The following is a 13,226-nucleotide window of genomic DNA, read 5'->3' on the forward strand; positions in this document are numbered from 1 at the left end:
TTAGCAAGATGACTGAGGTAAATACAGCTGGATTTTTTTGCAGGTCTGCGGCAGATTGGAATTTCTGGGCAACATTTCAGCACCTCTGTTCTTTGCTCTGCTGGTCACTTAGTTTCATAATGTTAAAGGATAAAGTTCCTTTGTATTCCTCTCAGTATCATGAGCAATCTTACACATTTCTAGGTGATAGGTTTCCATTTATTAGTCTGCTCTGCAAGTCTGTTAACCATTCTAATGACAGGTCAGTGACCTGAAACATTTGCTCTGTTTCTTTCCTCAAAGATGCATCCAGATCTGTTGAACATATCCAACATTTTCCAATTTTGTTTCAGTTCTTACCAACATCTGGTCTTTGGCTATATGCATTGACATCTGTAGGACATCACTTAACCACCACTTAACCCAATTCTATTATTTAATAAAAGAGTTCAATGGTGTTTGTCAAACATGATCGTTTCAAAATACTAGTCTTTATTTTATTCTCCATCTCCAGATGTTTTGTTAATTTAATCTTTTACCGAATATTCTAATATATTTTTCTAATACCACCTGTTTCACAGTTTTCTGTTAATTCTTGTTCCATTTTTGAAGAGCTGAATTATTTCTGTTTTCCCCAGTCTTTTGGCATTCCTTCATGTTTCCTTGTACTTGGAATCTTGCGTTCTTCTATTTGTCAGGTTTTAACTTTGACTGGTTCTATGGTGAGAGCTGTGGCAAGGTAACTTTAATATCCCTGTTTGAATTGCACTGAACCTGGCAAACATTCTGAGGTGTCCTCAGTTATTGACAGCTTCTGCCAGTGTTCCAGTGTAAAGACCGACCAATGTGTCTGTTCCACTGACTGCCCAGCTAAAATAAAACTACAATAAGATCCTATCCTTACAGTTGACAGGATTTCCATGACCTCAGTACTACCCTGAGTGTTCTGAAATCCAAAAAATGTACCAATATTATAGCTGCATCCATGCAGATTTCTTCCAGCTGTGACTGATCGAGAAGTTCTAAGCATTTTCATTTAGAGAGCCATAATGATTTTGTTAGATATATAAGCCAGGCAAAATCCTTATGAAACATTTACAAATATTAGGGAAGTGAATTTCAAGTAAAATAATTTAACATTGAGGAGGCCCTATACGGTCTCCCCCTATTCTGTATGTTCAACATCTCTCCAACCTTTCACATCAACAGTGAGAAAAAATTCTCTCCTTATTGATAAAAACCTTGCTCCAGTCACTGGCATTATCAAATATTCAAAGAGGTGAGCCCTTTCAACAATGCTCACAACTGTATCATCAAGGAAATGGTGCCAAGCAGAGTATTGTTTAGCCTGGGGACATAGAACCCTTCGGTCAGTGACAGGATAATATCGATGTGCTTTTTGTTGAAGCCTGACAATACAGGAATAGTTGAGCATTCTGTAATATGTTGCTACAACATTTATGAGTTGTGGAGAACTCCTAAGGGGAATTTAATGAGGCACACATAGGCACATAAACTTGTTAATTATAGCTGCAGAACAACTTGGGATATATATGAACTGGCAGCTCTTCATAAAGAAAATGGTTATCCCATTAAATGAAACCTAATGACCAACATTAGAGTTGAACAAATATCATATTCTGAATTTTCTTCTCCTTTAAGCATTTCATTGATCAGATTCCAATATGTAAGTCATGATTTGAAATAGTGTGCAACCTTAACATCACTTTTCACTTTATTTTAATTGAAGCAAGTAATTTTTGATATCCTTGATAAACTACCATTCAGTAACAAGAATAACCTTACATAAATAACTTTTAAAATAACGTCTTCAGTGTAACACACACAAAATGCTGGAGGAACTCAGCAGGTTTGTGTTGCTCCAGATTCCAGATCTGCAGAATCACTTGTATCTCCATTTCTTCAGTGTGCTGTTTACAGGTGGTCTGAGAACTTTCATGGTTGTAAACAGGAGCACTTTCCATAGTTTTGATCTGCAGCTTTGATCAGTGGCATTCTTCAAGTTCCCTTTTATTTGTTCTGGTTGTTGAGTCATTGCTCTGAAGTCCATAGCTCCAATAGAAAAGAAATAAATCCCCAACTCTGTCACCATAAGCGTGAATGGAAAAGGATAGGGAGGGTTTAAAAATGAAGTAACCTGGGAACTGAAACCCAACAAGATGCATAATCCTTCGCCATTTTCATAGTGGCAGGTTTTAAAGTGTATGAAGAAGTAGACTATTATTGTCTTATGACGAAAGGATGGACAGATTAGATTGTATCCACTATAGTTTAAAAAAATGAGTGATCTCTTGATTGAAAAGGATAACAGCCTGAGTGCTGATAAATGGGATTAGTCTAGACAAGATTTGGTGGTTGGCATAGACATGGTGGGTTGAAAGGCCTGTTTCTGAGCTGGATGATTCTATGACTCTACAACTGTAATTTGGCAAGTGGATGGAGAAAGGTTGTTCCCACCATGAGAGAACCTAGAAGTAAGGCTCACAGTTTAGGTCACCCATTCTTTTCCTGTCTAGAAACATAGAAACATAGAAAACCTACAGCACAATACAGGCCCTTCAGCCCACAAAGTTGTGCCAAACATATCCCTACTTTAGAAATTACTGGGCTTACCCATAGCCCTCTATTTTTCTCAGCTCCATGTACCTATCCAAAAGTCTCTTAAAAGACCCTATTGTATCTGCCTCCACCACCATTGCCAGCAGCCCATTCTACGCACTCACCACTCTCTGAGTAAAAAACCTTACCCCTGACATCTCCTGTGTACCTACTCCCCAGCACCTTAAACCTGTGTCCTCTTGTGGCAACCATTTCAGCCCTGGGAAAAAGCCTTTGACTACCCACATGATCAATGCCTCTTATCATCTTGTACACCTCTATCGGGTCACCTCTCATCCTCCGTCGCTCCAAGGAGAAAAGGCCGAGTTCACTCAACCGGTTTTCATAAGGCATGCTCCCCAATCCAGGCAACATCCTTGTAAATCTCTTCTGCACACTTTCTATGGCTTCCAATATCCCTACTGTAGTGAGGCGACCAGAACTGAGCACAGTACTCCAAGTGGGGTCTGACCAGGGTCCTATATAACTGCAATATTACCTCTTGGCTCCTAAATTCAATTCCATGATTGATGAAGGACAATGCACCCTATGCCTTCTTCACCACAGAGTCAACCTGTGCAGCTGCTTTGAGCATTCTATGGACTCAGACCCCAAGATCCCTCTGATCCTCCACACTGCCAAGAGTCTTACCATTAATACTATATTCTGCCATCATACTTGACCTACCAAAATGAACCACTTCGCACTTATCTGGGTTGAGCTCCATCTGCCACTTCTCAGACCAGCTTTGCATCCTATCTATGTCCCATTGTAACCTCTGACAGCCCTCCACACTATCCACAACACCTCCAAACTTGGTGTCATCAGCAAACTTACTAACCCATCCCTCCACTTCTTCATCCAGGTCATTTATAAAAATCACGAAGTGTAAGGGTCCCAGAACAGATCCCTGAAGCACACCACTGGTCACCGACCTCCGTGCAGAATATGACCCATCAACAACCACTCTTTGCCTTCTGTGGGCCAGCCAGTTCTGGATCCACAAAGCAATGTTCCCTTGGATCCCATGCCTCCTTACTTTCTCAATAAGCCTTGCATGGGGTACCTTATCAAACGCCTTGCTGAAATCCATATACACGACATCTACTCCTCTCCCTTCATCGATGTGTTTAGTCACATCCTCAAAAAATTCAATCAGGCTCGTAAGGCAGGACCTGCCCTTGACAAAGCCATGCTGACTATTTCTAATCATATGATACCTCTCCAAATGTTCATAAATCCTGCCTCTCAGGATCTTCTCTGTTAACTTACCAACCACTGAAGTAAGACTCACTGGACTATAATTTCCTGGGTTATCTCTACTCCCTTTCTTGAATAAAGGAACAACATCCTCAACCCTCCAATCCTCCAGAACCTCTCCCGTCCCCATTGATGATGCAAAGATCATCGCCAGAGGCTCAGCAATCTCCTCCCTTGCCTCCCACAGTAGCCTGGGGTACATCTCATCCGGTCCCAGCGACTTATCCAACTTGATGCTTTCCAAAATCCTCTTTATTAATATCTACATGCTCAAGCTTTACAGTCTGCTGTAGGTCATCACTACAATCACCAAGATCCTTTTCCATAGTGAATACTGAAGTAAAGTATTCATTAAGAACCTCTGCCATTTCCTCCGGATCCACACACACTTTCCCACTGTTACACTTGATAGGTCCTATTTTTTCACGTCTCATCCTCTTGCTCTTCACATACCTGTAGAATGCCTTGGGGTTTTCCTTAATCCTGCCTGCCAAGGCCTTCTCATGGCCCCTTCTGGCTCTCCTAATTTCCTTCTTAAGCTCCTTCCTGTTAGCCTTATAATCTTCCGCATCTCTAACATTACCTGGCTCTCTGTACCTTTTGTAAGCTTTCTTTTCTTCTTGACTAGATTTATTACAGCCTTTGTACACCACGGTTCCTGTACCCTATCATAACTTCCCTGTCTCATTGAAACATACCTACGCAGAACTCCACACAAATATCCCCTGAACATTTGCCACATTTCTTCTGTACTTTTCCCTGAGAACATCTGTTCCCAATTTAAGCTTCCAATTTCCTGCCTGAGAGCCTCATAATTCCCCTTACTCCAATTAAATGCTTTTCTAACTTGTCTGTTCCTATCTCTCTTCAATGCTGTTGTAAAGAAGATAGAATTATGATCACTATCTCCAAAATGCTCTCCCACTGAGAGATCTGACACCTGACCAGGTTCATTACCTAATACCAGATCAAGTACAGTCTCTCCCCTTGTGGGCTTATTTACATATTGTGTCAAGAAACCTTCCTGAACACACTTAACAAACTCCTCCCCATCTAAACCCCTCACTGTCTGGAGATGCCAATCGATGTTTGGGAAATTAAAATCTCCCATCACGACAACTCTGTTATTATCTCACCTTTCCAGGATCTGTTTCCCTATCTGCTCCTCGATATCCCTGTTACTATTGGGCGGCCTATAAAAAACACCCAGTAAAGTTATTGATCCCTTCCTGTTCCTAACCTCCACCTACAGAGACTCCGTAGACAGTCCCTCCATGACATCCATCTTTTCTGCAGCTGTGACACTATCTCTGATCAACAGTGCCACTCCCCCACCTCTTTTGCCTCCCTCCCTATCCTTTCTGAAACATCTAAAACCCGGCACTTGAAGTAACCATTCCTGTCCCTGAGCCATCCAAGCCTCCATAATGGCCACCACATCAGAGCTCCAAGTACTGATCCACGCTCTAAACTCATCTGCTTTGTTCACAATACTCCTTGCGTTAAAATAGACACATCTCAAACCATCACTCTGAGCGCATCCCTTCTCTATCTCCTGCCTATCCTCCCTCTTGCACTGTCTACAAGCTTTCTCTATTTGAGAGCCAACCGCCTCTTCCCCAGTCTCTTCAGTTCAGTTCCCACCTCCCAACAGTTCTAGTTTAAATTCTCCCCAGTAGCCTTAGCAAATCTCCTCGCCAGGATGTTGGTCCCCATGGGATTCAAGTGGCACCCGTCCTTTTTCTACAGGTCACATCTGTTCCAGAAGAGGTCCCAATGATCCAGAAATCTGAATCCCTGCCCCCTGCCCAATTCCTTAGCCACGCATTTATCCTCCACCTCATTCTATTCCTATACTCACTGTCGCGTGGCACAGGCAGTAATCCCAAGATTACTACCTTTGTAGTCCTGTTCTTCAGCCTTCTGCCTAGCTCCCTAAACTCACTTTTCAGGACCTCATCCCTCTTTCTACCTATGTCGTTGGTACCAATATGTACCACGACTTCTGGCTGCTTTCCCTCCCGCTCAAGAATGCTGTGGACCCGATCAGAGACATCCTGGACCCTGGCATCTGGAAGGCAACATACCATCCGGGATTCTCGCTCATGCCCACAGAACCTCCTGTCTATTCCCCTGACTATCGAGTCCCCTATCACTATTGCCCTCCTCTTCTCCTCCCTTCTCTTCTGAGCAGCAGGACTAGTCCCAGTGCCAGAGACCTGGCTACTGCCGCTTGATCCCTGTAGATCATCCCCCTCAACAGCATCCAAAGCTGAATACCTGTTTTTGAGGGTAACAGCCTCCGGGGTCCTCTGCACTGTCTGTCTGTTCCCTTTCTCTTTCTCTCCCCTGACAGTCACCCATCTATCTGCCTGCTGGACCCTAGAAGTACCTGCTCTAAGGGGGGGTGACTTGTCTCCCGATGCACAGCATCTACATAACTCTCTCCCTCCCTGACGCTCCGCAGTGTTTGAAGCTGCGACTCCAGCTCATCAATTCTGAGCCAAAGGTCCTCCAGCCTCAAGCACTTACTGCAGATGTGGTCACCATGCACCACAGCAGGGTCCACTAGCTCCCACATCATGCAGCTGCAGCACATTGCCTTGCCCTCCATCTGAACTATTTTTTCCCTACCTAGCTGTAGTCTACTTAAAAGTTATACCAATTACAGTAAACTTTACTTTTACTTGCCAGCTACTCACCAGCGTTGTTGCAGATGGTCTCTGCCTCTTGATGCCGAAGCCTGTTGTGTCAAAGCCACTCACTCTGACTCTGTCCACTCTGACAATGACCGCTCCAAAATGGCCGCTCTGCTAGACTCGACCTCCTTTTTATTGGCCCTTCTAAATTCTGCTAGAGAAAAATAAGCCCGTGAAAATACACGAAACACACAAGCTTTTTAAGTACTCTCATCGACCCTGAGAGGGATCCACTGCTCCAATGTCTCCTGGGCTGATTCTGTAAAAGAAAAGCCCTCAGAAACACACAAGACTTTCAAACACTCTCACCGTACCTGAGAGGGACCCACTGCTCCAACATCTCCCAGGCCGATTCTGTAAAAGTCTGTCCCCATTTTCCCAGATCTCTTTGGCATTAAGAGATATATCGACCTCCTCCTGGGATATGTTTTATGACTTGGCCTCCACTGTCTTCTGTAGTAGAGAATTCTGCAGGTTCACCACTGTCTAGGTGAAGAAGTTTCTTTTGATTTGGTTCTAAGTGGCAAACCCTGTACCCTACTGTGATGCTTAATTCTGGACTATCCAGCCATTGGGAACATTCTCCCTGTATCAAGTCTGTCCAGTCCTGTCAGAATTTTGTAGGTTTCAATTAGATCCCCCTTTCATCTCCTGATACCCCAGTGAATATTGGCCTACCCTACACAATCTCCTCACATAAGTCAATCCTGCCATGCTGGGAAACAGCCTGGTAAACTCTTTTTACACACCCACCATAGCAAGCACATTCCTCCTCAGATAAGAAGACTAAAACTGCATCCAGAACTCCAGGTGTGGTCTCACTAAGTCCCTGTACAGCTGTAGCAGCACATTCTTGTACTCAAATCCTCTTGCAATGAAAGTCATTATATTAGTGACCTTCCTAATTACTGTTTGCACTTGAATGCTAGTATTCAGCAACTGGTGTACAAGTACACCATATTCTCATTAAATTTCTCCTTTTCCTAATCTACTACCATTCAGATAATAACCTGTCTTTCTGTTTACAGAACCAAGGTGAATGATCCCACGTTTATTCACATTGCCCACTCTCCCAAGTTGACTAAATCACATTGTAGTCTCTCTGCATCTGCTTCACATACAACATAGAACATAGAACAACTCAGCACAATACAGGCCCTTCGGCCCACAATGTTGTGCCAACATTTTATCCTGCTCTAAGATCTATCTAACCCTTCCCTCCCACATAGCCCCCTATTTTACCATCATTCATGTGTTTATCTAAGAGCCTCTTAAAAGTCCCTAATGTATCTGCCCCCACAACCTCTGCAGGTAATGCATTCCAAGCAGCCACCACTCTCTGTGTAAAAAACTTACCCTTGACATCCCCCTTATACCTTCCTCCAATCACCTTAAGATTATGTCCCCTTGTGTTAGCCATTGTTGCACTGGGAAAAAGTCTCTGACTGTCCACTCGATCTATGCCTCTTATCATCTTGTACACAGATCACATTTCACCATCCACAGGAACATGAGAATGCAAGAATATAGGAGCAGGAATAGGCCACTTGGCCCCTCAAGCCTGCCCCACAATTCACTATGATCATGGCTGATAGCTCTCCATAGCCCTCAATTCCTTGATCTTTCAACTATTTATTTCTCTTCACCTTAAATATATCTAATGATCTGTCTTCCACCAGCCTCAGGGGGAGAGAATTCCAGAGATTCACTGGCCTCTGAGAGAAGACATTTCCACACATCTCAGTTTTAAATAACTGGCCCATTATTTTGAAGTTATGTCTCCTTGTTTATGGCTCTCCCATTACTGGAAACATCTCAAAATCTACCCTGTCAAGCCCCCTTAGGATCTTACACATTTGAATAAGGTCACCCCTTATTCTTCTACACTCCAAGGAATGTAAACCCAAACTGACTACTCTCTCTTGATAGGACAATCTACTCCATTCCAGGAATTAGTTTGGTTACCTCACCACTGCCTCCCACCCCAGATCTGTGTCATATGCAGATTTAGGGATGTTGAATTCAGTTCCCTTGTCCAAATCATTGATCTATGTAGTGAGTATCTGGGGCCCATGCACTGATCCCTGCTGTATCCTATTTGTCACTGCCTGCCCATCAGAGAATGACACATTTAATCCTACTCTCTCTTTCTTGTCTGCCAACCAATTCTCAATCCATCCCGATATAATGCTTTCAGTCCCATGTACTTTAATTTTGCACACAAACCTCTCATGTAGGACCTAATCAAAAGACTTTTGAAAGTCCAAATATATTGCATTCACAGGTTCTCCCTCACCTATTTTACCAGTTACATCCTCAAAAAACTCCAGTGGAGTTGTTAATCATGATTGGCCTTTCATAAACCCAGACTGACTTTGTCCAACCTGGGAAACTTGCAGCCCACTCTCCATACCCTTTCACAGATTTTAAATGAAGACGAAGCATGTTATAATCAAGTGCCAAAATGAGAGAGAAGCCAGTGAGTCCATGTATGTGGAGATTCTGCTGATCTCATTTCCATAAATGACTCATTTAGACCCCAACCACGTTCACTCTCTGGTCAACAGGCAATAGCTGAGATTTGGTTGCAGCGTACTTCCTCCAGGGACCTGGGTAGACAGCAGTGGTGGTGGGATCGGAGTGTGACCAAAGTAACAGGTGGATCCAAAGTGAGGGAAGCCTGAGCCTTCCTTGTAATGGCCAGAGGAACTCCTCCTGTACCTTGAGGAGACCCAACCTAAATAAGGAGAGTTGGGTGACAGAGGAGTCTGTAGTAGGCCGAACACTATTGTGAGAGGTCTCTGCTATCAGGACTATTATGCTATACAACACAAGCATTATACCCATGTATTCATATGGGCTGGGTTTTCTGGTTGCTTGGATTTATCCAAGGATTTCAAAGCATTTCTTTGATGGATTTCTGCCAATGTTGCATGATAAATCATAAACCTTTGCGCTAAAATCCTGCCAGCCATTACTGTTACGAAAACTGAACTCAGAAAGCATGAATTCTTTCGGTTGAATTGATGATATCTTATTAATTAACAAAGCACTTGTTAGATTTATTACACATGATATTGATTTCTTAGTATTGTTAGGTTGGTAAGACTGCAATAAATAATTAAAACTGAACAACATTTGACATTTTTTTGTAATTTATTTGCCATGTTCTAATCAGCAACGCCTAAGGTATTTTTTTTTAGCAGACAGAACTTCCTAAGATATCTTGGCCAATAACTTTGGATATACTGAGCCATTATTCATTGCCATTGTGTTGTGTTCAGGAATGAATGAAAATTGACAGTTCTCTCTTTAATGTTGAGGTTCACAGCAGAGCGAGTACCAAAGGAAACTCTACAGAGATCTGATGAAAGGCTACAATCGTTTGGAGCGTCCTGTACTGAACGACTCACAGTCTTTGGTTGTTGAGCTTGGAATAACGTTTATACAGATAATTGATGTGGTGAGTCATAAATTAACAATTCAATCTCATGTCAACACATTTTGATTGGGCATCTACTATTTGTCAATACCATAAGTAATTGTGGCTGTCACTAGTCTTACATTGTGCACTTTTCACTTCAGAAGACTGTGAGTTCAAGCCCTCCTTGAGGATTTGAATAGGGACTTAGCTACTTATATATAGCAATGCCAAGCTGTTGAATACTTTGTGGCTGTTCCTTCCCCTGGTCCATAGGTTGCTTTTGGTATCAACAACTCAAAATCACCAAGTTTATCCACACCAAACAATTCATTTATTGAATCTCATCAGAATTTTATCACTGTACAACACAAGCAATATATTCATGTAATCATATCAACTGGATTTCCTGGTTGATTGGACTAATCCAAGGATCAGATGGGATTGGACAATCAGTCCTTCCTGTTCCAGCCTTCAAGTAGTTTATCAGACTACTTCATTCCTGAGCTAGCTAGCTATCAACTCAGGGGTACCCTTTCATATACCCCAATTAGGGCATGTAGCCTATGGGATCAGTCCCTGATAGTCAACTCTACAGTCCAGCTCCCAGTGATTGGTCAGTTGACCAATGACAGGTGCCATAAGTGTGTCACATCCACCATAACTCTGCTGACTTTTCACTATTTGCTTGTTAGTAAGGGTCATATCTCTCAGTTTTGGCCATCTGTGGTAACTAGTTCAGTTGTCCTTCTCTCTCAGGAAGGTAAGTAAACTAACTCATCATGCATCCCCTCCGAACAACCAATCCACAATATCATTGTTACTTTGTTATTATCATTCCTTCACCTTTGCCCGATGGTCTATGGGCTATTTTGAACTGATTCTGTCTCCTTACCTTCTGTTTCAATTTGGCTTTACGTCTTGACTGGCCAGTATATTCCACTTCTTTCCTCTAGTACTTAGTGTGCTCTAAATCATGTCATGTACAGTTCATGAATTCTAGATGATCACCTATAGTCTGCTGAGCAATGGCAGTAATGTCTCCTTTTGTCATTGGCCAAGTTCTTCCCTCAGGCAACCATAACTAAAGTGGATCAAGGCTGTCATTTTCACATTGCTTTCAGATATGATGGTGAGGTTAGCCTTTGTTTTGGCCAGAAATTCATTCACATTTGATAAACATGACAATATGCAACTTGTCACATACAGTAGCTATCTTATGAATTCATTGAGCCACAAAGCAAAGAAATATTTACATTGACATTCTAAGAAGTAAATAGTGTCATTTTGATTTTTTGTTTACCATAGCTATCTAAGGGCAGATAAAATAAAGGCAGAAATTCCATATCTGTAACATGATGGAATTTAACATTGGATTTGAAAGTTACTAAGGTCTCAAATTTTAACAAAGAATCTATGAAGGTATAAAGAAAGAGTTGCCCATGTTTGACTGGGAAAATACATTGAAAAATCATTGAAAGATACATTGAAAGATGTCTAGGTTAATGTCTAGCATTTAAAGAAATAATGCATAAATCACAAAAATAATACTTTAAGGCACAAAATGCAAAAAGGAAAAGTGATTCATCTGTGTCTTACAAGGGAAATTAAAAATCGCACTAAACCAAAGAAAGAGGCTTATAAAATTACAGAAATAACAGTAAGCCTGAAGATTGGGAGCTGAAGTGGAGCTGAAGGGACCAGATTCCATATTTCCAAGTCTGCTGATGATACTAAACTCAATGAACTTGTAAATATGGAGAACAATGTAAAGAGGGTTTGAGGAGATATAGACAAACTGAGAGAGGAAGATGGAATATTATGTGGAAAAGTGTGAAGCTACCTACTTTGTGCACAAAACACAATTTTTTAGAGTCAGGGTAACACGGATATTCAAAGAAATTTGTACACAAGCTAGTGGAAAGCAAAAATGTAGGTCCAACAAGCAAATAGGAAAGTAAATTGTACATTAGCATTTTTTTGCAAGAGAATCTGAATACAAGAGTAAGGAAGTGTTACTGTAATTGTACAGGCCCTGGTGAAACCACACCTGGAGCATTGTGTGTAGTTTTGATGTCATTACCTAAGAAAGGGTATAAGTTCCATAAAGGGAGTGTAGTGAAGATTCGCTAGATTGGTTCCAATCATGTCAGGTTTGCCATATGAGGAGAGACTGACGAGGCTAGACATGTATTCTCTAGCATTAAAAAGAATCAGAGGAGAACATTGAAATTTAGAAAATTCTTAGAGGGCTTGACAGGCTGTATGTAGAGAGGATGTTTCTGCTGGCTGAAGAGTCTAGAGCTTGGGGTGACAGTCTCAGAATAAGAAGTAGTCTGTTTAGGATCAAGAAAAGGAAACATTCATTCATTCAAGGAACAATGAACCTTTGGAATTCTCTACCCAAGGAAGGCTGTGGAAGTTCAATCACCGAGTTCATTCAAAATAGAGATTGATAAATTGGAGACAAAATGCTGGGATCTGGAGCAAAAACATGCTGCTGGAGGAATTCAACAGGTCAGGCAGCAAGGAGATACAGTCAACGTTTCAGGTCGAGACCCTGCATCAGGACTGATAGTGTGTAGGGGAAATAGCCATTATAAAGAGGTGAGGAGGAAGGATGAGGCAGTTACTGGCAAGTGTTAGGTAGGTCCAGGTGAGGAGGAGTTGATGGGCAGATGGAGCCAGGTGGGGGAGGGAGGGATGGTGATGGCGACAGAAGCTGGGAGGTGATAGTGGAGACAACAAAAGGCTGCAGGTTATTGAATCTGTTTCGTGGTTCACAGATTTCTGAACCTTAAGGGAATCCATTGAGATGGATAATGCAGAAAAATGCTGCTGAGGGAGAAGATCAGCCATGATTTTGATGAACGGTAGGGCAGACGTGAATGGCTAGATGGTGTACTCCTGCTCCTATTTCTTAGGTTTTCATGTTCAACACAATAATATGATTATGCATTAATTCTTCTTCATAACAGGGCATATTTTCTGCATTACTGACTTAGTGAGAAATAAGGATTCTCAATAACCATTGCTGAATTACTAAGAGTAATTTAATTCCATTTTAAACTATTGAGTGCAAATAATATAGAATATGGAACATAGAACAGTACAGCACAGGAACAGGCCCTTTGGCCCATGATATTGTGCCGAATTAAACTAGTAATTAAATGCCTAACTAAACTAATCCCTTCTGCCTACACAATGTCCATATCTCTCCATTCTCTGCTCATCCATATGCCTATCTA

At 41.9% G+C, this 13,226-nt stretch overlaps 1 protein-coding gene across 1 annotated transcript in view; it reads left to right on the forward strand.

Moving 5' to 3' along the window:
• chrna8 (cholinergic receptor, nicotinic, alpha 8) overlaps positions 1 to 13,226 on the forward strand; it is a 313,552-nt gene that overhangs the window by 108,122 nt on the left and 192,204 nt on the right. Inside the window, exon 3 of the mRNA XM_052019719.1 lies at positions 9,881 to 10,020. Coding sequence (XP_051875679.1) covers positions 9,881 to 10,020 — 140 coding nt within the window. The remainder of the gene's footprint in view (positions 1 to 9,880; positions 10,021 to 13,226) is intronic.

The sequence above is a fragment of the Pristis pectinata genome, chromosome 7, assembly GCF_009764475.1.
Source record: "Pristis pectinata isolate sPriPec2 chromosome 7, sPriPec2.1.pri, whole genome shotgun sequence".
Classification (NCBI taxonomy): Eukaryota; Metazoa; Chordata; class Chondrichthyes; order Rhinopristiformes; family Pristidae; genus Pristis; species Pristis pectinata.